Raw genomic sequence first — 26,224 nt, forward strand, 5'->3', positions numbered from 1 at the left:
GCTTCCACCTCTCTTTCTAGTATTGCCTTCTAGATCACAACTTGCTGCATCTGATTTTTTGCCTGATACCTTAAATTGGAGTGCTCCAGTTACCAACCCTTCCACTACTGGAAAGAGTTTTTACTTAATTGATTTTGAACAACGCTATAAAGTTTGAACACCCTACGTCCCTGAACTATTTTAGAAAATCTAGACTGTGGTGTCGTTTGTGGTGCATATATTGAGAACATAAACTTTTCAGCTGAGAAAAAGAAAAAAAGTTTACTCATGCACTAATTTAAATAAAAAGTAACACAAATTCATATGCAAACTCTGTGGTCTCATAGTGCCCCCTGGTGACATTCTATGGTCTCACATTATGCTCATGCTACGGTCTCACAATGCACCCTGGTGACTCTATGCTAATTCTACAGTCTCAGATAGATTCAACAGGGGCCGCTCTGAGACAATAGAATTAACTGTCACCAGGGGCATCGATGGTGCTACGGTCTCATAGCGTCCCCTGGTGTCACCATATTAGTTCCATGATCTCACAATGCCCCTTGATGACACAGTGAATTTAGCAGTCACTTTATGCTTGCTGGTAACACTGTTAGTTTATAGCCTCAATGTGCCGAATGACTTTATGTCGGTTCTTCCTGCATTGCTGCTGCTAAAATCTTGTTAATATAGCAACAATGGCGATGCCGGCAATTCTCACACCTTCTCAGTTTCAACAGTGGGACCCGAGTATGTAATGATTACCCTCAACACACTGCGCTGATAATGGAACCATCCCATCTCCATGTAACTTAGCACAGGATTTAGTATAAGGAAAGTACACACCCTGGTGCATTACACAAAATAAACCAAGCATCACTGCAATGGAAATAACCAACATCAGGGCAGTGATTTCCTTTTCAGAAACCTCTATATGACTATAAGGGAGTGAAAAATGTTGAACTTACTGCAGAATTGTCGACGGTTTTGAAGTCAAATCCCTTTGAAGTCAAACTGGACATTTCCACAGTCATATTTCCATTCTTGAAGAAACCAAATGTGTTTAAATGGATCTTTTGCCTAATATCATCCTGTAAAAAGAAACAGCCGCATTATATTCAACAGCAATATTTCCCCAAATTGGAAGACAAAATTCAAGACTGTTATAGGGCAGGTTCTGGTGCAATGAGCCTGTGTCCACTCTTTGAAAGAAGTGGCCACTTAGTTCCATTCCTCAAGCTTTTTTCCCCCTTACTGTTGCACATGTTAATTCCTTTGAAAAGAAACACGCCGTTGAAGCTTTTTGTCTCGCTCTCATCAGGATAGATACATAAGGGATCAACAATTTATACTGCATGTGAAGAGAAGGCTGATTGGTTGGCGTTGCCATGGAGAGTGCACCAGGGAACAGTTACCTGCCCAGCTTTTGTTTGAATTCAAATCAGGCAGGTCAAAGCATTGCAGTGGGAAATGCATCAGGAACTGACTGCCCCAAAGCTTGTGTTTATTGATAAAGGCACGATACGTGAATATGCTCCTTATTTCTGCAAAGGGCCCTGAGTGTGAAGACATGTCGCTTCTAGCACAGGCAAACACACCACATTATGAGCCCAGCTGATAATCTTAAAATGGTTTTCAGTGTAATGCAGAGCAAAATCAGGATTGTTTAGCAAGTACTGTCCAATTGCAGTATCCTGCAAAGACAGGCTGATTGGACAGTTAGCACTTTGCCTGTTGCAAACAGCCCGAAGGCATATGCTGTTTTGATACAAGACCTCAGACATTGAGGCATACGTCCTACATACCTCAGATCACGCCTTCTTTGAAACGCATATCCCACATTATATGAACGTGGTATGATGTGTGTGACCGACGGAACGGCTTTTTGGTTTGACATCAGTATCTTGTTAGTGGTGAATATCAATCGTGTTGCTACAACATACTAGCAGCGTGAAACAGCTGACTTCACCTGTCGCTCAAATTTTTAAGACAACTCACTCTTCCAGGGTCACCTGAGGTAGACTGGGCACTTTTCAGGACTGAAAGCGGCAGCCTTAGGCCCATTCATGGGTTTGCGCGATATACAGCGAGCAATGATCTGACCACGGTGGCCATTAACTTGCAGGATAGCTGTGATGTGCCCTATTTCAGCATCAAGCTTGCACAGTGAGGAAATGGCTCGGGCCCTGTTAATGAGCTTCCCAACAAGGCTAACCTAATAATGACCAGAACAGTCGGAATCCCAACACATATATTAGAAACAAAGAAACCAGAGGCAGGAGTAGGCAATTCTGCCCTCTATTGACCAGTTAAGGTAGGTTTCCAGTAGCCAGCAGTAGAGAACCCATTGGTTATTACTCAACCTCATGATGAGGAAAGGGAGCTCATTTGACTGCTCCATTTCAAAAGTGAATTTAAGCGCTGGATGGAGCCCATTGAGATGAGTAAAAAAGTTCTTACATGCAGCTTCTGATTCAGATATATAGGTTAGGTGTCATTCCATTGAAGATGCGTTTCTTGTGGAAAGTGTTTTCAAGGACCGGAAGTAGAAAGGATTCCAAAGCAACGGTATCTATGTGGGCACGTATGATGTCGTTAGAAGTGAACTCAACTGCGCAAGTTGAATGAATATAGATGCAGACGATGATGGTGCATCTGGATCGCGGAGATATAATGACACTGCAAATACCTATGGCTTCCTTGAACGAGTGGTACATTGGTGAACAGGCTTGCAATGTCTAACAAACAGATGAACCCAGCACCGCCAACGGGCAAGTCCAACAGGGTTTTTGCAAAGGTGACAGAATCCTTTACTGGGTATGTGGAAAACATGCTCAGAACTGGTTGGAGCAGCTTAATTTACTTTATCTTCTAAAACCTATTCGGGACTTCCATTTTCTTGTAGGGCACACCACATCCTAACACCCCCATGTAATAAAAATCTCAGTCACTTCATTCCTTTAAATAATGTTCTTAAAATGTTTCTCCATTACCCAGCTGCCAACCAATGGAAGATTTTTTTTCATTTTATGACAATTCCTCATAATGTTTAATACCTATCAGACCTTTAAGTTTACTTTCTTTTCAACAAAGGAGTCTTACTCACTTGTCTCTCCTTTCGTATCTAAACTTGGACACAATCTTCCTGTAGGTTTAGCTTCCCTCTTGCTATTGATACCACATCAACAAAACTTAGAATCTCAGGGGTGACGCGGTGGCACAGTGGTTAATGCTGCTGCCTCACAGCTCCAGGGATCTGGGTTCAACCCAGCTTCGGTCACTGTGAAGTTTGCACATTCTCCCCGTATCTGCGTGGGTTTCCTCCGGGTGCTCTAGTTTCCTCCCACAGTCCAAAGATGTGCGGGTTAGGTGCATTGGCCATGCTAAATTGATTCTTAGTGTCCCGGGGTGCGTAGGTTAGAGGGATTAGCTGGGTAAATATGTGGGGTTACGGGGATAGGATCTGGGTGGGACTGTTGTCGGTGCAAACTCAATGGGCCGATTGGCCTCCTCCTGCACTGTAGGATTTCTATGAAATTTTGTTTTAAATCCAGCTTTACCAACATGTCTTATCACTTTTAAAGATCTGCACATCTGAATCCTTAAGTCTCTTGGTACCTCTTATTTTACAATTTCTCCATTTGGTATATATGTTCTTGTCTTATTCTTCCTTATATTCACTCAATTCTCCAGAATAAATTTCATTGAAGTGCTCAATGTGCTATTGTGTTTGCATTCTGTTGTTAATCACAGTGAACAATGCTCCTCATTTTTGTGTTGTATATAAATATATCTCCTCCTTCCTCATCCGCTTCAGCTAGTTGCACATTAGTGTCCTTCCTCCGCCACTCCTGAAGACTCGAGGGCAACTTACTCAGTCCACCCCTCATTCCAAGCAGCACATTTAGCAACAAGAGAGGAGAGAGGAGAGGGGATGCCACTGCAAATGCACATTGCGCCCATTTTTACTTTGTAGTCAAGTGGTTTTCTTCCAATGTTGGAGAGCTGAAAATTCAGCAACAATTGGAATATTACAGATTGCTGTGTGTGTGATTGGATTGTGTGGCATTATGCACATCCACATGTACTGATTCCTGTCTTGTACTATTTGCTGACCATAAGAAATTAGATACAGCTCTTGGGGCTAAAGGGATCAAGAGATATGGGGGGGAAATCAAGATATTAAATTTGATGATCAGCCACGATCAAAATGAATGATGGGACAGGCTCAAAGGGCCGAATGGCCGACTCCTGCTTCTATTTTCTATAATCTAGTTTACAGCAGATGCACTACAATTGGAAATCATGGCCCTGGGAAAGAAAGTGAAAGAAAAATCCCACCCTTGAAAGAATAGTGAGGGTTGTGATGTTTGAATTGATAACCGAGACGCACTCTCTGACCTCACGTGTTAAGAGTGGTCACTATACGGTGTGTGTTCTTCCCAGCTTACACACAAGCTGAAAGTGTAATAATCTTACATTAAAAGACCCCTTTGGGGTCGGGTATTTTCAGACATACAGAATCCTGGAAGAATCAGGGAAGCTCTGCAGCTGGCAATATTCCCTGTCACTCCCTGACTGTTACTCTACACAATTTCCAAAGAACGTGTGTTAAGTATTTTCTCAGTGTAAATGAAGGCAAGTAAAACTTTTAATTTGGAGGTAATTAAGTTAACTTCTGAACTGAAGGAACACTTTCAGCATTGTGTACAGTTACATTGCAGAAAGACTTGGCCCCAAATTATTCACTTGTCAATTGTTTCCCTCTAACTGGTTAACACCCAGTTATACCCATTAAGCTACTATTGTTCAAACACTTCATGAACCTATGATTATGAACCTATAATTATAATTCAATGTTTGTCAATTTAACACTACTCCTCCAGGGGAAAAACGGATAAACAAGGTAACCATAGATGAAATAGTCTTGTAGAAACCATAATACAGGATATAATTAATATTTAGAAAGATAAAAGTTAATTAAAGTCAGCAAGCAAGGAATTCTTCCAAATTTTGTATTAACAATGTGATAAAATTATGGATGTTATGTACAGTATCAAGATTCTGAAAAGACACCTGATCAGGAGCAACAGAAGAGACTTGTTGCTAAAATTAAGGCACTCGCTGGTCAAAGGATTGTAGCAGCATAGATAAGGAGTTGTCTAAAGAACCAAAAGCTAATTGTGTACATTGGTTCCTGTAACATTTCTAAAAGGATTTAAATAGCAGCGAATTTGGGATGCTGGCTCAAAAATTCTGGGAATATAACTATGAAATTTCACTTCTTAAGGATCAACAAGGTCATCTATATGCAGATCCACAAGAGATGGGTGAGATCCTAAATAAATATTTCTCATCAGTATTCACTGTTGAGAAAAGCATGGATGTTAGGGAACTTGGGAAAATAAATAGCGATGTCTTGAGGAGTGTACATTTAACAGAGGAGGTGGTGCTGGAAGTCTCAAAGCGCATCAAGATAGGTAAATCCCCGGGACCTGATGAAGCGTATCCCAGGACATTGTGAGGGGCTAGGGAGGAAATTACGGGTCCCCGAGCAGAGGTATTTGAATCATCGATAGTCACGGGTGAGGTGCCTGAAGATTGGAGGGTGGCAAATGCTGTGCCTTTGTTTAAAAAGGGCTGCAGGGAAAAGCCTGGAACTACAGGCCAGTGAGCCTCACATCTGTAGTGGGTAAGTTGTTAGAAAGTAATTTGAGAGACAGGATCTACAGGCAGTTAGAGACACAAGGACTGATTACAAACAGTCAGCATGGCTTTGTGAGTGGAAAATCATGTCTCAAGTTTGATTAAGTTTTTTTGAGGGGGTAACCAAGAAGGTAGATGAGGGCAGTGCAGTTGATGCTGTCTACATGGACTTTAGCAAGGCCTTTGACAAGGTACCACAAGGTAGGTTCTTGCATAAGATTAAATCTCACAGGATCCAAGGTGAGGTAGCCAAATGGATTCAAAATTGGCTTCTTGACAGAAGACAGAGGGTGGTTGTAGAGGGTTGTTTTTCAAACTGGAGACCTGTGACCAGCGGTGTGCCTCAGGGATTTGTGCTGGGTCCACTGTTATTTATCATTTAAATTAATGATTTGGATGAGAATATAGGAGGCATGGTAAATTTGCAGATGACACAAAGATTGGTGGCATAGTGAACAGTGAAGGTTATCTAGGACTGCAATGGGATCTTGATCAATTGGGCCAGTGGGCTGATGAATGGCAGATGGAGTTTAATTTAGATAAATGCGAGATGATGCATTTTGGTGGATTGAACCAGGGCAGGACATACTCAGTTAATAGAGTCATTGGCAGGGCGTTGGGGAGAGTTATAGAACAGAGAGATCTAGGAGTACAGGTTCATAGCTCCTTGAAAGTGGAGTCACAGGTGGACATAGTGGTGAAGGCGGCATTCGGCATGCTTGGTTTCATTGGTCAGAACATTGAATACAGGAGTTGGGACATCTTGCTGAAGTTGTACAAAGACATTGGTAAGGCCACACTTGGAATACTGTTTACGGTTCTGGTCACCCTATTAAATAAAGGATATTATTAAACTAGAAAGAGAGCAGAAAAAATTTACTAGGATGCTACCGGGACTTGATGATTTGAGTTATAAGGAGAGGCTGGATAGACTGCGACCTTTTTCTCTGGAGTGTTGGAGGCTTAGGGGTGATCTTATAGAAGTCTATAAAATAATGAGGGGCATAGATCAGCGAGATAGTTAATATCTTTTCCCAAAGGTAGGGGAGTCTAAAACTAGAGGGCATAGGTTTAAGGTGAGAGGGAAGAGATACAAAAGGATCCAGAGGGGCATTTTTTTCACACAGAGGGTGGTGAGTGTCTGGAACAAGCTGCCAGAAGCAGTAGAACAATTTTGTCTTTTAAAAAACATTTGGACAGTTACATGGGTAAGATGGGTATAGAGTGATATGGGCCAAACGCAGGCAATTGGGACTAGCTTAGGGGTTAAAAATGGGGCAGCATGGACAAATTGGGCCGAAGGGCCTGTTTCAATGCTGTAAACCTCGATGACTCTATGACAGTGACACAAAAATAGGGAAAAATCTGTCGTAGCTTTAAAAGGGAATTTTTAAAAAATTTAAATGGTTTGGGAAATGAGATTAAATGACCAACTATTTCAGACATCCTCATCGACCTATGGGCTGATCGATCTCATTCTTCAAAGTAAAATACCATGATCAATTACATTAAGCTACTGATTTATTTACTGTGCTGCAATGATTCAGAGGGCTATGAAATAATTGAATGGCTGGATTGATAAACAATAGCAGTTTAACAGACTGGCAAAAAGAGTGTAAACTTTCTGCAACATTAAGTTTAGACTAGATTGTTTTTTAAATTCACTTAATGGGATGCAGGCATCACTGGCCAGACAGGCATTTATTGCCTGTCCCTAGTTGCCCTTCAGAAGGTGATGGTGAGCTACCTTCTTGAACTGCTGCAGTGCCTGAGATGTAGGGAGGGTGTTCCAGGAGTTTGACGCAGTGACAGTGAAGGAACGGTGATATATTTCCAAGTCAGGATGGTGAGTGACTTGGGGCGGAACCTCCAGATGGTGGTGTTCCAGGTATCTGCTGCTCTTGTCCTTCGAGATGACCGTGGGTTTGGAAGGTCTGCCAAAGGAACCTTGGGGAATTCCTTGTAGATGGTACACACAATTGCCACTGTTCATCAGTGGTGGAGGCATTGAATATTTGTGGAAAGGGTAAAAATCAAGCGAGCTACTTTGTCCTGGATGGTGTCAAGCTTCTTGAGTGCTGTTGGAGTTGCACTCATCCAGGCAATTGGAGAGTATTCCACTCCACTCCTGACTTGTGGTCGGGTACTGGATCAGAACCCCAAGTTACACTAGGATGCCAGACTCAATCCCAACAATTTCTCCATTTTGGCACAAATGGGACACCCCTCCAGGAATGATTCCACTGACATTATTCATATTTTATAGTAAAATAAACTTTTTTTAATAAATTCAAATATAACTAACAAATGAAGCAGCTTAAACATAAACAGGTGAACAATATTTAAAAATGAAAGGAAGCAACTTTTTCGAGCTTATCACTGTTCCAGTTCCAAATAAGCAACAATCCTCTTACAGACTTAAATGCCACTTTAAATAATCAGCAACCATAAATATATTTGCTATAATAAGCATAGTCAGTCTTGAAGCTTTCAGAGAGAAAATGAGTTTCAGAGCAGCTTGCAGAAGCCTCCGTCATCAAACAATTCCGAGCTAAAACTGCAAAGGTTTCTTGCTTTCTTGCAGTCTCAGCTCTGCACAGAAACATGACCCTGTCAATCACTAATCAGAAAATCCAGGGAAACGCATGCAAACAAAAGTCCATTAACTCTACCTAACGCAACCACATGCAAGGCCAAAATTAGTAATTATCCTGCTCTCCCAGCTTGGCAAGGGGCACAGCAAGTTCTGGAGCACAAGCTTTCAGTACAACTGGGATCTACCCGGCAATGTGGAAAATTGCCCAAGTACGTCCTGTACACAAGAAAGAGAACAAATCCAACCCGGCCAACTACCGCCCCATCTGTCTACTCTTGGTCATCAGTAAAGTGATGGAAGGGGTCATTAACACTGCTATCAAGTGGCACTTAGTCAGCAATAACCCGCTCATGGACACTCAGTTTGGGTTACACAGAGCTGAGATAGCTCAGTCGGTAGACTTTAAATTCAAGGGTCCAGGGTTCAAGCCCCCTGTCTGGGTGCTGCTTCTGGCTCGAGGTGTTCATTCCGCCCAGAATGTCTAAATGAAGTATGCAATATTTGCTGAACATTTCAAAAGACTGGGTCACTCAGCTCTGACCTCATTACAGTCTTGATTCAAACATGGACAAAAGAGCCGAATGCCAGAAGGGAGGTAAGAGTGGCTGCCCTTGATATCAAGGAGCTCATGCAAAACTGGAGTCAATGGGAATCAGGGGTCAACGCTCTGCTGGTTGGAGTCATAGCTGGCACAAAGGAAAATTGTGGTGATTGGAGGTCAATCATCTCTTCTGAAGTCAGGCAGCACAGTGGTTCGCACTGCTGTCTCACAGCACCAGGGACCTGGGTCCAATTACCGGCTTGGGTCACTGTGTGTGGAGTTTGCACACTTTCCCCATGTCTGCGTGGGTTTCCTCCAGGTGCCCCGGTTTCCTCCCACAGTCCGAAAGACGTGCTGATTAGGTGGACTGGCCATGCTAAATTGCCCCTTAGTCTCGGGGGACCAGTTAGGGTAAAAGCATGGGGTAGAGCCTCGGTGGGATTGTGGTCGGTGCAGACTCAATGGGCCAAATGGCCTCTTTCTGCACTGTAGGATTCTATGATGACTGCACAGTGGGACGTCTGGAGGAGGCCGAGATGGATCGTCCACTCGGCACTTCTGGCTGCCTTATCTTTTGCGCTGATATGCCGGGCTCCTCCATCATTGAAGGTGGGGATATTCATGGAGCCTCCTCCTCCAGTGAATTGGTTAATTGTCCATCACTATTCACGGCTGGATGCGGCAGGACTGCAGAGCTTAAATCTGATCCGTTGGTTGTGGGATCACTTAGTTCTGTGTATTACTTGCTGCTATGCCGTTTGACACAAGTAGCCTTGTTTTGTAGCTTCACCAGGTTGGCACCTCATTTTTTTTTAGATATGCCTGGTATTGCTCCTGGCATGCCCTCCTGCACTCTACATTGAACCACGGTTGATCCTCTGGCTTGGTGGTAATGGTAGCCCCACCATGAGTTTGCAGACTCTGGATCCCAAAGGGGGATTGGACTGGTTTTTGACTTAAGCAGAGGTCGCAATAGATAGGTGGTGAGTGTCTTTTTAGGTGCATGTGACCTTCTAGACTCCATTTGATTGCTTCAGGGGATGGGAAAAGAATTCCCTAGAGTAGTTTATACTTTATCGGCCCTATCAGTTTTTCGTCTTTGAGGAATTTAACTGGTGCAGGAATGGATCGGAGGAGTGAAGAACTATTTAATCGTGGTGGTCTGGCCATCACGGTGCGAGGCAATTTTGTTTAACCATCTGCCTGTCAATTTTATACGCTCATTTTTGCAATAAAAACATCTATTGATGTGGTAAAACTCAAAACATCTTCCATTTTGTAGTGAACTTCAAACAGAAGGGAATTGTAGTCTGTCGTAGGCCTAGGCTATTTTATGTCTTTTTCTAAAATTATTTGAATAAAATTCCGTTGTGGTCAGTTTGATTATCAGGCGTAACCCAACTTCAGAAGATTTTCTTCCAGAAATGTTGTGTGCAAAATTGGATGATACATAATGACATTCCTGAATGATCTCACATCATTCATTTACACACAAATTAAAGGACTAAAATCAGACCATAACTATAGTTTGTCTCTTAAAATATATAGAGAGTAAACCCAATGAATCGAGACAACAACGGGCCCCTAGCAAGAGGCAGCAAAAACAGACAATGGGGCTGCAGTTGACAAAGTAAATATAGCACAAGTCAACATTAGAAACTCAAAATTCTACAAACATGAGATTTATATGCCAATCTCACCCATTCTCATGATCTAACCAGTTCCCAATCTCAGTGGTTCAAATTTACAATTTCATTGTTGTGTTTCAACCCCTCCATTGCATCACCCAAAATGACAAAAGAGCCGAATGCTCTAACCTCTTCTATCCCCATGAATCTGGATTTTGTTCAACCCAATGAGAGTTTATTGTGCCCAGCCCCCTCCATTATTACTCCACTGGCAGTCTTGCTTTCAGCTGCCTTCCTATTTTTAAATTTTGTCTTTAAACACCCTCCAACTCACCACATCTCTCTCCACCATTAACACACTCCTTAAACTCCACCTCTTTGACTTACTTTTAGTCACCTCTCATCATTTTTTTTCTCAAATCTCTGCTCAGGACCAGGGGACTTCTGTTAAAGGTGTAATACTGGCATATATTTTTTCTGTGTTACTCTTAGTTCATAATTTTATTTTACTCCCCCACTGATAGTTAGAAACCTTTAACCACCCAGTTCCTCGCACCAGCAATTTGCAATCGAGAGTATTTTCTGCAGTCAAGTACCAAGTTCCTCCCACAATCCAAAAGGCGTGCTGGTTAGGTGCATTGCCCCTGCTAAATTCACCCTCAGTGTACCCGAACAGACGCCGGAGTGTGGTGAGTAGGGGATTTTCACAGTAACTTCACTGCAGCGTTAATGTAAGCCTACTTGTGACTAATAAATAAACTTGAAACAAATTTAGTCAGACAGTATCTATGCCTGCACAGATGACAAGTTCTACGCTATGAAATTGATATTATAACAAAAAATCATTTACCATTAATTTCAAGGAAAATAATTGAGCTCTGCATCAGTGTAAAAATAGCATATAACCATCACTACATTTCACTGAAATCCTACAAACAACACGACAAGTGAAGTGCTTTTGGTTATTTTGTGAATCAGGTGCTGACAATACAATATTTAGAGTCAGTATAAAGTTCAAAAGCATTACTTATTCCTGATAGTATCACTCATAAATGACACAGTGATGCACCTTATTTCTTTCCACCAAAATATTTTTTCATGAATCAAGTGCATATTTATCAGAATACACATTAGCAGTTTTGTTTTTTAAAATAATTCAGCATTTTGCATATAAACATCGGTTTTGACACTGAACTGAAAAAAACACAATTGCATGTGTACAGGGGCCTGAGAAAGAAACTTGACAATTCATCATGCCGGGGGTGTTGGGGGGGGGGGGGGGGGGTGGAGGGGTTCATAGAATCCATTTTTGAGTAATGCTGATTTTGAAGGCATGAGATTTCATTCACCCAGTCAGAGTTGTCAACATTTAACCCATTCAAACATAGGTTGTATATACTCTTTCCTGTTGGGGTGTCAGGACAGGATCAGCTTGGCCAACTCGAGTCTTACAGATGGGTTACACTTACCCAGGACATTCTCTCTTCCACCTTCTCCCAACGGGAAAAAGATACAAATGTCTGAGGTCACGTACCAACCCACTCAAGAACAGCTTCTTCCCTGCTGCAACCAGACTTTTGAATGGGTTTTACTTCATGATCTTTCTCTACACTCTAGTGTAACTAAACAGAAGCGCAAATGGTGGAGAAACGTAAAGAAAATGTGACAATTATCAAAACAGATGCAATTATTAAACGGAATATTTAAGTGGGAGGTGGTAGGTTTCCCACGGGAGGCTTTTTGTAAGAAGGGGACGTGGCTCTGACCAGCTGTTAGACCCTGGTGACAAAACCTAATAAAAAGTCTCACAACATCAGGTTAAAGTCCAAAGACAAAACCTAAAGCAGCAAAACGCCGGCTCCCCAACCAGGCTGAATTGTCCAGATAACAAGCTGAATCCCTCATTAAAAATCGGTACAAAAAATAAATAAAGGCAATGGCCAGTTCTCCGAGCCTCGGCCTTTACCTTCAGGATCAGGCGATGGATTCGGCCCCGCACCGACGTCGACAACAAAATGCAGAGCAGAGACAGCCAACTCCACACAGCAGCCAGCTTCACCGCCGCCATGTTGGCAGCAACGTCACCATCTGAGTAAGCTTCCGGTGTCAGAGGTCACCGGAAGCCGGGGCGAAGTCAACGTAACACAACGTCCTGACGATGGTGACCCAAGCAGCCAGAGGTCACTGAGCTGGAGCCCACACTGCACTGTGATCCACTCACTGTGATCCATTCACACTGTGTGATCCACTCGCGATCCACTCACACACTCTGATCCACTCACTGCGATCCACTCTCAGACACGCACTGTGATCCACTCACACACACATACAATGTGATCCACTCACACACACACTGAGATCCACTCACGCACACAGTGATCCACTGACTGATCCACTCACGCACACACTGTGATCCACTGACTGATCCACTCACACACACACTGTGACCCACTTACTGTGATCCACTCACACACTGATCCACTTACTGTGATCCACTCACACACGCACACTGTGATCCACTCACACACGCACTGTGACCCACTCACACACACGCACTGTGACCCACTCACACACACTGTGATCCACTCACACACACACTGTGACCCACTTACCGTGATCCACTCACACACTGTGACACACACACTGTGATCCACTTACTGTAATCCACTCACACACACTGTGACCCACTTACTGTGATCCACTCACACACACACACTGTGACCCACTTTGTGATCCACTCACACACTGTGATCCACTTACTGTGATCCATTCACACAATACTGCAATGTGATCCACTTACACACATTGTGATCCACTCACACAATACTACTCTGTGATTCACTCACACACACTGTGATCCACTTACTGTGATCCATTCACACAATACTGCACTGTGATCCACTCATGCACTGTGATCCACTCACACACTGTGATCCACTTACTGTGATCCATTCACACAATACTGCAATGTGACCCACTTACACACATTGTGATCCACTCACACAATACTGCACTGTGATCCACTCACACACACTGTGATCCACTTACTGTGATCCATTCACACAATACTGCAATGTGATCCACTCACACACACACTGTGATGCAGTTACACAGACTGTGATCCACTCACACAATACTGCACTGTGATCCACTCTCACAATCCACTCACTGGTGCCAATATTACAGTGATTTTAAAATTTTGAACAAGTTTTTCTTAATTTACATAAAGGCTGACAAAGCTGGGTTGTTCTTGGAGCAAAGAATGTGATGGGGAGATTTGATAGAGGTCTGCAAAGTTATAAATAGTTTGAGTAAAAGAGAAATTGGGTGGAATTATTTTCTGGTCCCTTTGAAATCAACGAATGTTTGAATGGCTGGCTGTATCTGCTGTGGGGGAACCAGTCACAGCAGGGCCAGAAGATCCCAGCCACTGTCTCTGAAAGAAGTGTCTCAAGCAAGAGGACACAGATTTAAGATGATTGGCAAATGAACCGGGGGAAGATGAGGAGACATTTTTTCCGCAATGTGTTGTGGTGATCCAGAATGCAGAAGGGTCAGTGGAATCAAATTCAACAATAGCTGATGAAGGAAACTGGATAAATAATTGAATAGAAAAAAAAATGCAGGACTTGCAGAAAAGTGCAGGTGTATGGGACCAGTTGGGTCGCTCTGCCAAAGAGCTGGCACAGGCACAACAGCCCTTCAGTTCAGGGATTCGATTTGGGGCCAGACTGATGTCAATAACAAATTCCAAAGCAGAAAATTGCAAATGAGATGCTCCAGGATTAGAGAAAGAAAAGGAATCCATAGAACATAATCCCTACAGGGCAGGAGGCCATTCAGTCCATCAAGTCTGCACAGACTCTTGCTCAGGTCCTATCCCCATAACCCCACATATTTACCCCACTAAACTCTGAACCTGTATATCTTGGGATACTAAGGGGCAATTTAGCATGGCCAATCAACCTAACCTGTAGATCTTTGGCCTGTGGGAGGAAACTGGAGCACCGAAGAAAACTCACTGTAGACAAAGAAAGAATGACTACAGCAATGATTTAACAATAATGGCATTAGTGGCCTTAAAATGGCTATTCTGACTGAGAGTTAAGCATGCTGGGATTTTTGGTCAACTTATAATTAAAACCAGACGCAGGTCATAAAGTTATTCTGGTCTGGAGCTTCCTGTGTTGACTAAATAATAAGGGAAGTTGTTTACATTTGAACCAACATAGTGGCCTCAAATTTCATTGCCATTTTGTGTGGGGCATGCAATCTGAACTAAGTGTAATGGCGTCGTTCACAAGTAATTTAATTGGATGTTCGAGCCATGTGATCAGTTTCTGGTTACACAGTTGGCTGGATGACAGAAAATCTTCTGGAAGCAAATGGAGGATTTGTAGATAAAAGACATTGCAGTCCTTTGTTTGCCAACAACTCTATAGAAATTAACCATTATAAGACATGTGCCCTGAAGGAATCTTCAAAGAGAAGATAGATTCTACATCGGGGATATTTCTTGGCTAAGGTTTTTCTTAAAATCTGTAATTTCTACTTTCAGTTAAATAATTGAAGTTTATGTTCAGTCAAAGTTAATGTTCAGTTAAGGGTTAAAGTTCAGTAAAAGAGTAAAAGTTGCAGTTGTTTAAGTTTGAGTTGGTACCTGAAGTGTTAAATAAAGAAAGAAATTGTTGAATGAATTAGAGTCAACTCCTGTTCTTGTTTGTCTCATTAGATTAAAAGCCAAATAACACCACCCAGACACGGGGTGACACGCAGGCACCACATGTCTGTGCAAACTCCACACAGACCCAAGCCAGGAATCAAACTCAGGTCCCTGGCGCTGAGGCAGCAGTGCTAACCACTGTGCCGCCCTGAAGGGACTGAAGATAATTTTCCAATTGCGGGGAGACCACAACTAAAGATCATAAATATAATGCAGACACTAATAAATTGAAATTCAGAAGTTAGAATAAAGTCCTTTACCTAGATATTGGAAAGAATAGCAAACATATTATTGCAAGGAGCAGTCAGAGCAAATTGCATAACTCATTTGAGGGCAAGTTAGATAAACAAATGAAGGAGACAGGAATATAAATGTGTGCTATAGGATTAGAAGATGGGTGGGAGGAGGCTTGTGTGGATTAGAAACACCAGCATTAACTGATTGCTCTGTTTTTGTGCTGAAGGATTGATAACTTCAATACCAAGTGCTTAGAAACATAATAAATTACACTGATTTCCCACATTGAGTTATTTAGTACTTGATCTCTATTATTCTCTGTTGAAAGAACAATCTGTCATTTCACCATCTGTTTTCATCAAATCCCTACAGTGCAGAAGGAGAGCATTCAGCCCATCGAGTCTGCACCAACTCCGACAGAGCATCCCATCCAGTACCTATCCCCGTAACCCCTTGCATTTTACCCTGCTAATCCCCCGAACTTACATATCTTGGGACACTAAGGGGCAATTTAGAATGGCCAACCCACCTAACTTGCACATCATTGAAGTGTGGAAGGAAACCGGAGCACCCGGAGGAAACCCACGCAGACACCACACAAAAAGTCACTCAAGGCTGTAATTAAACCTGGGTCCCTGGCGTTGTGAGACAGCAGTGCTAACCACTGTACCACCCTTTTGATTCAACTGAAACACCCATTACTTTCAGTATGTGACTGCCAATTCAATAAGTTAACTGAAAGTATAAATCAGCTATTCCTCAAATAGGTGCATACTCCTGAAGTTCTCCATCATCTTAAATATTTAAAAGGGAATATAAAAGGCTTGATACAGTACATTTACTGTTGTCCCAAGTCACCTCTTTGATGCTGTTTAGGTTTTTAACAGCTTAGAAGCAGACTGCCAACAATAGTCACCCTCACTGTGAACGAGAACACTTGCAATGCACTGACTCAGATCATGATCTCAATGGAGTGAAACCTCATATTGTCAACTCCTAATCAGCAATTCACCCATGTAAAACTGAGCAAGAGAAAGTTAGAAAGTAAAGATACACCCACAGAGAACTGGCCCTGCAAACATTTAGAATTATCTCACAATCAGTGAAGGAGCAAGGTTACTCTTGGGTGACACACCATGTAAACGTTGCCCCATTATTCTTACACATGCATGGGAACATCAGATCCCCATGCATGGCAACACCATCACCTGTAACTTCCCTTCCAAGTCTCACACACCATCCTGACTTGGAAATATAATCACCATCTGTCGCTGGGTCAAAATTCTGCAACTCCCTTCCTTACAGCACCTAACCGACATACTGCAGCGGTTCAAGAATGTGGCTCAGTTCTTATCATTTCAGGACAATAATACATGGGTTTTTTAAATTTATTTATTAGTGTCACAAATAGGCTTACATTAACACTGCAATGAAGTTACTGTGAAAATCCCTTTGTCACCACACTCCACTGCCTATTCAAGTACACTGAGGGAGAACTTAGCATGGCCAATGCACCTAACCAGCACGTCTTTGGAGTGTGGGAGGAAACCGGAGTACCCGGAGGAAACCCACGCTGGCACAGGGAGAACGTGCATTCGACACAGTCAGTGACCCAAGCCAGGAATCGACCCGGGTTCCTGGCGCTGTGAGGCAGTAGTGCTCACCACTGCGTTACCATGCCACCCATGTATCTGCTGCCCTTATCCTTCTAAGCAGCGGAGGTCATGGGTTTGGAAGGTGCTGCAGAAGGAGCTATGCTGCATTGCTTCTTGTATTTGGTACACACTGCTGCCACTGTGAGTCGGTGCCTAAGGGATTGAATGTTGATGGAGGTGGATAGGATGCCATGAATATGAAAACAAAATGTTGCGTTGGGTGCTTCGCACACACCCATTACCGCCAGGTAAAGCCACGCTGCATCAGTGTTGGTACAGTCTACAGAAACCTCCCTCCATCCTGCTTCTGCTGCACTTCCCCACTCCGGCCGGCGGGAGTCGCTGATGAGACACGAATCCCCAGCACCGCCAGCCGCGCGCTCGCCAGCGAGAGCGCGCCATCGCTCGCGCGCCCCTTTCCCCATCACAGCCAGAGATCAGCAGTCAGCCAGATAAATCAACAAACTAAATACCCCGCCACCCGGCACACACACCATGCCAGCCCCGTCCCCCGGGAAGATTTTCATCCATTGATTCTCCGGCGGCGCTTCCCGCCGAAACGCACGTACCGAGCACACCTCCTCGCACATGCGCGTTCGGTGCAGCAGCTCTTTGGAGGTTTAATTTCTCCCCAACACCCCCAGCCAATCAACGAGCAGACCGTTACTCAGGGTAACTGTGTTAATGCGCGGCCTCTTCACCGCGGATCACAGCGCGCCCGCGGCCCCACGCGCGAACTGTTACCCAGGCCCCGCCCACTCCCCCGCGCGTGAACCGTTACCCAGGCCCCGCCCACTCTCTTGTGTGCGAAGTCAGGCCCCGCCCGCTTCTGAGCGCGCGGACGGTTACGCACCCCTCATCCACTGGGACACGCCCCTTACCAACAGGGGCACGCCCCTTGCCCAAATGGGGCAATCCCCTTACCTCCAGAGACACGCTCATTACCTACAGGGACACGCCCATTACCTACAGGGACACACCCCTTACCTACAGGGACACACCCCTTACCCACCGGGACACGCCCCTTACCCAGCAGGAGATGCCCCTTACCCAGCGGGACACACCCCTTATCCAGTGGGACATGCCCCTTACCCAGCGGGATACGCCCCTTACCCCCTGGGACATGCCCCTTACCCCCTGGGACACACCCCTTACCCCCTGGGACACGCCCCTTACCCACATGGGGCAATCCCCTTCCCTAATGAGACATGTCCCTTACCTACAGAGACATGCCCCTTACCTACAGAGACACGCCCCCTGCCTACAGAGACACGCCCCCCGCCCACCGGGACAGGCCCCCTGCCCACCGGGACAGGCCCCCTGCCCACCTGGACAGGCCCCCTGCCCACCGGGACAGGCCCCCTGCCCACCGGGACAGGCCCCCTGCCCACCGGGACAGGCCCCCTGCCCACCGGGACACCCCCCTTGCCCACCGGGACACCCCCCTTGCCCACCGGGACACCCCCCTTGCCCACCGGGACACCCCCCTTGCCCACCGGGACACCCCCCTTGCCCACCAGGACACGCCCCTTGCCCACTGGGACACGCCCCTTACTGAATTGGACATGCCCTTTACCCACTGGGACACGCCCCTTAGTGAATAGGATACGCCCCTTGCTCACTGGGACACCCACTCGGACCCACTGGAAAACACCTCTCCTCCCGTTGGGACACATTTTCCTGAGCACCTTCCCTCAACTGCACACAATGCTCCCCCACTGCATCCCACTCACACGGGGACATTCCTTGCCCGTCTGGTCACACTCTTCCACCATTGGGCATTGTCTCCCCCATCTTCAACATCCTCTCCCCATTGAAACACATCCTCCCCATGTGGACACAAACCTTCCTGCGCTGGCACATAGCCCCTCAAACAACTGGACACATCCAATTAGCTCAACTCCTTCCACTTGGACATACCCAGTAGTCATGATGTGGAGATGCCGGCATTGGACTGGGGCAAACACAGTAATAAGTCTCACAACACCAGGTTAAAGTCCAACAGGTTTATTTGGTAGCAAAAGGAAAAAACAAAAGAGTGGCTTTTGCTACCAAATAAACCTGTTGGACTTTAGCCTGGCGTTGTTAGACTTCTTACTGTACATACCCAGTACCCATCCTACCACCCCAGGGAATCAGTCCTCCCACAAGGACACTACCCCTATGCCATTGGTGCATATGCCCTCCATCACTGGGACACACACCCGACTGGGCCACACACCCGACTGGGCCACAGCCCCATCCCCCACTTTACAATTAGCACGGACATTGCGATCCACCCACTCCCCTTCATCACTTCACCTCCCTTTGCCCACAACCCCTCCCATCCTCCCACCTCATTCACACTTATGGGCAGCACGGTGGCACAATGGTTAGCACTTGCTGCCTGACAGCTCCAGGGACCCAGGTTCAATTCCAGCCTCGGGTGACTGTGTGTGTGGAGTTTGCATGTTCTCCCCCTGTTTCCTCCGGGTGCTCTGGTTTCCTCCCATGGTCATAAAAGTGTGCAGTTTAGGTGCATTGGCTATGCTAAATTGCCCCTTAGATACCTGGGTTAAATGATTTGGTAAAATGTGTGGGGTTACAGGGATCGATTTTGATTTGATTATTGTCACATGTATTAACATTCAGTGAAAAGTATTGTTTCTTGCGCACTATACAAAGCATCCCGTTCATAGAGAAGGAAACGAGAGAGTGCAGCATGTAGTGTTACAGTCATAGCTAGGGTGTAAAGATCAACTTAATGCAAGGTAAGTCCATTCAAAAGTCTGACAGCAGCAGGGAAGAAGCTGTTCTCAAGTCGGTTGGTATCTTTTGTATCTTTTTCCCGATGGAAGAAGGTGGAAGAGAGAATGTCCGGGGTGCGTGGGGTCCTTGATTATGCTGGCTGCTTTGCCGAGGCAGCATTGTTGCCGCACCAGTTCACCAGATTCTCTATCTCATTCCTGTACTCTGTCTCATCATTGTTTGAGATCCGACCCACTACGGTGGTGTCATCAGCAGTCTTGAAAGTCAAAATTGGAGGAGAATTTGTCCACACAGTCATAGGTGTATAAGGAGTAGAGTAGGGGGCTGAGAACACAGCCTTGTGGGGCACCGGTGTTGAGGATCATCGTGGAGGAGGTGTTGCTGCCTATCCTTACTGATTGTGGTCTGTGAGTCAGGAAGTTCAGGATCCAGTCACAGAGGGAGGTGCCAAAGCCCAGGCCACGGAGTTTGGAGATGAGTGTCAAGGGAATAATGGTGTTGAAGGCTGAGCTGTAGTCAATAAATAGGAGTCTGACACAGGAGTCCTTGTTATCTAGATGTTCCAGGGTGATGCGCGATTAATTCACTCAGGAGGCTGGATCGTACCCGGGAAATAAAGGCTTTTATAAGCAACAAGAATGGAGCATACTGCTTAACAATACAATCCCAGACTAAAGGGTCACTAGGAAGTGCAGTGACCTTTATACTCCTATAGGTAGGCGGAGCCAACCGGAGTGTACCACAGAACAATACCAACAGGTGGAACACCCCAACCCTAACCCCAACAGTAACAAGAGTAACATATGTACAAGTACCCATAGTGATAACCATCTATGGTTCAGTACCCATAGTGGTAACCATCTATGGTTCACCACATTCACCCCTCCTTTAAAAACAAAGGCCGGTGGGGCAAAAAAACAGTACGAACTGTCCATATATTCACAAGTTCAGTCGTATCGGAGGGCCGCATCGTCTCTGCGACCTCCTCAACACTGGCGGTAGCGCCGGTTCTGGTGACCGTGATGACCCTCTCTCCAAGGCGGTGTCCAGTGACTCCTCCAGTTCCTCATGGACGGGTGGACCACGAGGTGGCGACAATCTCCTGGACTCAGGCAAGCCCCGAGGTGGCGACAATCTCCTGGACTCAGGCAAGCTGTACACGGGAGTAAGAGGATTAAGTGGTGGTCCCGATACTGCCCGCGCCGTGTCAGGAGGGGAAATAAAGAGCAAGGGGTCCCTAACCAGGGATGCGGGAGCGACGGGGGTTTCCAGGTCCCCTGCAGGTGCCAGATCTCGAATAGAGACCGTGTCCTCTCGCCCGTCAGGATATGCTACATAGGCATATTGAGGGTTGGCGTGGGGGAGATGGACCTGTTCAACCAAAGGGTCGGACATGCCACCGCAGGAGGACAGATCCTGAGTACGTCAACCAAGACGGCAGTGAGGTCCCAGAGGAAGACTTCCTAGGGAAGGTAAACATCCGCTCATGTGGGGTAGCGTTGGTTGCCAAACACAGGAGGGACCGGATTGAATGGAGCGCATCAGAAAGTACCTCTTGCCAACGGGAGACTGGAAGACCCTTAGACCTCAACGCCAGTAAGACAGCCTTCCAGACTGTAGCGTTTTCTCTTTCGACCTGCCCGTTACCCCTGGGGTTGTAACTCGTAGTCCTACTTGAGGCAATCCCTTTAGAGAGCAGGTATTGCCTCAAGTCGTCACTCATAAACGACGAACCCCTATCACTGTGGATATAACTGGGGTAACCAAACAGGGTGAAAAGATCCCGCAAGGCTTTGATAACTGTGGCAGCGGTCATGTCTGAACAGGGAATGGCAAAAGGGAATCGGGAGTACTCGTCAACCACGTTGAGGAAGTACACATTCCGATCTGTTGAAGGAAGGGGGCCCTTGAAATCAACACTCAGTCGTTCAAAAGGGCGAATGGCCTTAATGAGGTGTGCCCTGTCAGGTCGGTAGAAGTGCGGCTTGCATTCAGCACATACCTGGCAGCTTCGAGTTATTGACCTGACATCCTCTACGGAGTAGGGCAGATTCCGGGCCTTTACAAAATGGAAGAGCCGAGTGATCCCCGGATGGCAGAGATCATTGTGGAGGGCCTGTAGCCAGTCCTCCTGCACACTGGCACATGTTCCACGCGACAGGGCATCTGAGGGCTCATTGAGCTTCCCTGGACGGTACATGATATCATAATTAGAGGTGGAGAGTTCGATTCTCCACCTCAAGATTTTATCATTTTTGATCTTACCCCTTAACGTGTTGTTGAACATGAATGCCACGGACCTGCTGGTCCGTGAGCAGGGTAAAACGTTTTCCGGCCAAGTAATGGCGCCAATGCCGGACGGCCTCCACAATGGCCTGAGCCTCTTTTTCCACAGCGGAGTGCCGAATTTCAGGCCTTGGGAGGGTGCGAGAGAAAAGGCGACGGGCCTGCCCGCCTGGTTAAGTGTGGCGGCCAGGGCGAAATCAGATGCATCACTCTCCACCTGGAAGGGGATGGACTCATCGACAGCGTGCACGTGGCTTTCGCGATGTCAGCTTTTATCCCTTCAAAGGCTAAGCGAGCCTCTGCTGCCAGGGAAAAGAGGTAGACTTTATGAGCGGACAGGCTTTGTCCGCATAATTGGGAAACCCACGGTGCGTATACGGAAGAAGCCTAAGCATCTTCTCAGTGCTTTGACGCTAGTGGGTAGGGGAAGTTCAAGGAGGGGACGCATATGGTCTGGATCAGGCCGAGGACCCCGTTTTCCACCACGTGTCGAGAATTGCTAGGCGGCGCTTGCTCAATACACACTTCTTCCTGTTGTAGATCAGATTCAGGCGAGACGCAGTGCGTAAAAACTTTAGGAGGTTGGCATCGTGGTCCTGCTGGTCATGGCCGCAGATAGTGACGTTGTCTAGGTACGGGAAGGTAGCCCGTAGCCCGTTTTGGTCCACCATTCGGTCCATTGCACGCTGGAAGACCGAGACCCCATTAGTGACGCCAAAGGGGACCCCTAAAAAGTGGTAGAGACGACCATCCGCCTCAAAGGCCGTATATTTTCGGTCCTCTGGGCGAATGGGGAGCTGGTGATAGGCTGACTTCAAGTCGATGGTGGAGAACACCCGGTACTGCGCAATCTGGTTGATCATGTCAGATATGCGCGGGAGAGGGTACGCGTCCAGCTGCGTGTACCTATTAATGGTCTGACTATAGTCTATGACCATCCGGGGCTTGTCTCCAGTCTTAACCACCATGACTTGTGCTCTCTATGAGCGAGTGCTAGGTTGAATGATCCCTTCCCTGAGGAGCCGCTGAACCTCAGATCGAATAACGATCCGATCCTCAGCGCTGTAACGCCTGCTCTTAGTTGCGATGGGCTTGCAGCCTGGCACGAGATTTTCAAATAAAGACGGCGGGGTGATTCTGAGTGTCGAGAGACTGCACGTGGAGCGCGCTGGGCAATTTGGAGGCTGCTGTTCTCCCACTGAAAGTGGAGGAGTGGCCCATCGTACTGCAGGGTCACACTCCTCAGGTGGACCATAAAGTCTGGTCCCAGGAGTATCGGAGCGCAAAGGTGTGGTAACACGAGGAGCCTGAAGTTCTCATAAACTGTGCCCCGAACCGTTAGGTTTACCACGCAGCTCCCAAGAACGGTAACAGATCGGGACCTCGACGCCATAGAAATTGTCTGTCTGACAGTCTGTACTCGGAGACCGCACCGTTTCGCGGTGTCTGGATGAATGAAACTCTCCGTGCTCCCGCTGTCAAACAGACAATGTATCAGGCGTCCGTTTACCTCTATGTCCATCATGGACTTGTCGAGTCTGTGAGGCTTGGCCTGGTCCAGGATGATTGACGCCACCGTTGAATCTTGAGTGCAACTGCAGGCAGCTGAGATGGTCGATGATGATGACCCCTGCTGGTCGTCTGCGGTCGGTGACGACCAAAATGGCTGCACCCATGGATCGCACGTGGTCGATGGCGTTGAAAGTGGCGGCACTCGCAGTCGCACGTGTCTTGCATCATCGTCCTCAGGCATGGCGGCGCTCGTGAATCGCACGTGGTTGAAGACCTCGACGAAGCTGGAGATGAGGAGACAGATCCTGGAGAGTCACGTGCAGCACTGCTTGGCTTCGAAGGTGGTTTCGCTCGGCACACTTTAGCATAGTGCCCTTTCTTCCCACACGCGGAGCAAATACCGTTCTGGCCGGACATCGCTGACGAGGGTGCTTTGCCATCCACAGAAATAGCACCGTGGGCCACCTGGAGCTGCCGCCGCCATCAGGTCTGAGGTTGAAAGCACGATCGCGCAGTTCATTGGAGCCGCTGGGTGGAGTTGAGTCGGTGGCTGAACTTGCCACGATGTTCCCACGTGGTCGGTGGGGTAAGTTTCAAGACTTCTGGAGGCCGTTTCCATCGCAGCAGCCAATTCCACCGTCTTAGCTAGGTCCAAGTTACCTTGCTCTAACAGCCGCAGGCGAATATAGGATGAGCCGATTCCCGCCACGAACGCATCTCGGATCAGATCGTTGGTGTATTGAGTAGCCGACGCTGGCTTGCAATTGCAGGCTCTGGCTAGCTGCTGAAGTTCGCGCAGGTACTGTCCCGTCATTTCACCAGGCTGCCGCCATCGAGTGGCTAGTAGGTGCCGAGCATGAATCTCGTTTGGCGGTTTGTTGTACAACTTCTTAAGTAGTTCGATGGCCCCTTTGTAGTCTTGGGCATCACGGATTGTTGCATACACAGTGTCGCTTACCCTTGCGTGGAGGACCCGCAATCTATCGGCGTCGTTTTGGACTGCTGTTGAGACGTCGATATAATCCTGGAAACACTTCAACCAATGGTCGAAAGTGTTCGCCGCTCCAGCGGCACGCGGATCTAAGGTAAGCCGATCGGGTTTTAACATTTGCTCCATGGTTTTTTTTTCAAACAAAATTGTTGCTAATAAAATTGATGCGCAATTATTCACTCGGGAGGCTGGATCGTACCCGGGAAATAAAGGCTTTTATTAGCAACAAGAATGGAGCATACTGCTTAACAATACAATCCAGACTAAAGGGTCACTCGGAAGTGCAGTGACCTTTATACTCCTAGAGGTAGGCGGAGCCAACCGGAGTGTGCCATAGAACAATACCAACAGGTGGAACACTCCAACCCTAACCAACAGTAACAAGAGTAACATATGTACAAGTACCCATAGTGATAACCATCTATGGTTCAGTACCCATAGTGGTAACCATCTATGGTTCACCACACAGGGTTGAGTGCAGGGCCATGGAGATGGCATCTGCTGTGGATCTGTTGTGGCGGTCGGCAAACTGTAGTGGATCCAGGGAGTCCGGGAGGCTGGAATTCATTCATGCCACTGCAGGGATTCTAAGATTCCCCTCCCACCTCAGCCTCTCCATTTTGCCTACCTATCGCCTCACCACCCCACCCACACTTCACTCCTTCTCCATCACCTTCTCCCCTTTGCTCCACCTCTCCCTGCCTTCTACTCACTCTCCCCTCCACCCTCACCCTGACCCTGCCCTTCCATCTCTGACTTCTCCCACTTGGGCCTCCTACTGCCCCAGCTAAAATCTCTCGTCTCCTCTTAATTCGCCCCCCCCCCACTTCTCACCATGTCTCTCCCCCACATCCCTTTCTTCTCCACCCGCTTCCCTTCCCAATCCCACTCCCACACAACTTTCCCCTCACCTCCCTCCACAACCCGCATTGTCCTTACACCCTTCCTCTTCCACACCCTCACACCGCCTCGCTTCATTACCCTTCTCATTCTACCCTGTACTTCCACGATCCTGCCCATCCATGCCCCTTTCACCCTCCCCGCCTCTCCCCCTCCCCTCCCCCCTCTGCTCTCCCCTCACCCCCTCCCCCCCTCTGCTCCCCCCTCACCCCCTTCCCCCTCTCATCCCCGCTCAACCCTTCCCCCCTTTGCTCCCCCCTCACATCCCCCCCACCCCCTTCCCCTCTCTCCTCTTCTCCATTCACCCACCGCCTCTCCCCCCTCCCGTCTCTCCCCCCCTTCCCCCTCCACCTCTCCCCCCTCCCACTCTGCCCCCATCCCCCCTCCCCCTTTCCCCTCCACCTCTCCCGCCTTCCCCCTCTGCCTCCTCCCCCCTCTGCTTCTTCCCCCCTTCTCTTCCCCCCTTCCCCCTCTGCTTCTTCCCCCCCTTCCCCTCTGCTTCTTCCCCCTTCCCCTCTGCTTCTTCCCCCTTCCCCCTCTGCTTCTTCCCCCCTTCCCCTCTGCTTCTTCCCCCCTTCCCCTCTGCTTCCTTCCCCCCCTTCCCTTTCCCCTCTGCCTCTTCCCCCCTTCCCCCTCTGCCTCTTTCCCCCCTTCCCCCTCTGCCTCTTCCCTTCCCCCTGCTCTTTCCCCCTTCCCCTTGCCTCTTTCCCCCCCTTCCCCCT

At 47.1% G+C, this 26,224-nt stretch overlaps 1 protein-coding gene across 1 annotated transcript in view; it reads right to left on the reverse strand.

The window, feature by feature from the left end:
• Positions 1-12,530, reverse strand: part of gpr107 (G protein-coupled receptor 107) — an 88,258-nt gene extending 75,728 nt beyond the window's left edge. The window contains exons 1-2 of the mRNA XM_078226304.1: positions 12,417-12,530; positions 948-1,070 (exon numbers count right to left, since the gene is read on the reverse strand). Coding sequence (XP_078082430.1) covers positions 948-1,070; positions 12,417-12,518 — 225 coding nt within the window. The 5' untranslated portion in view covers positions 12,519-12,530. The remainder of the gene's footprint in view (positions 1-947; positions 1,071-12,416) is intronic.
• Between the last annotated feature and the right edge of the window lie 13,694 nt (positions 12,531-26,224).

This window comes from Mustelus asterias, chromosome 13, assembly GCF_964213995.1.
Source record: "Mustelus asterias chromosome 13, sMusAst1.hap1.1, whole genome shotgun sequence".
Classification (NCBI taxonomy): Eukaryota; Metazoa; Chordata; class Chondrichthyes; order Carcharhiniformes; family Triakidae; genus Mustelus; species Mustelus asterias.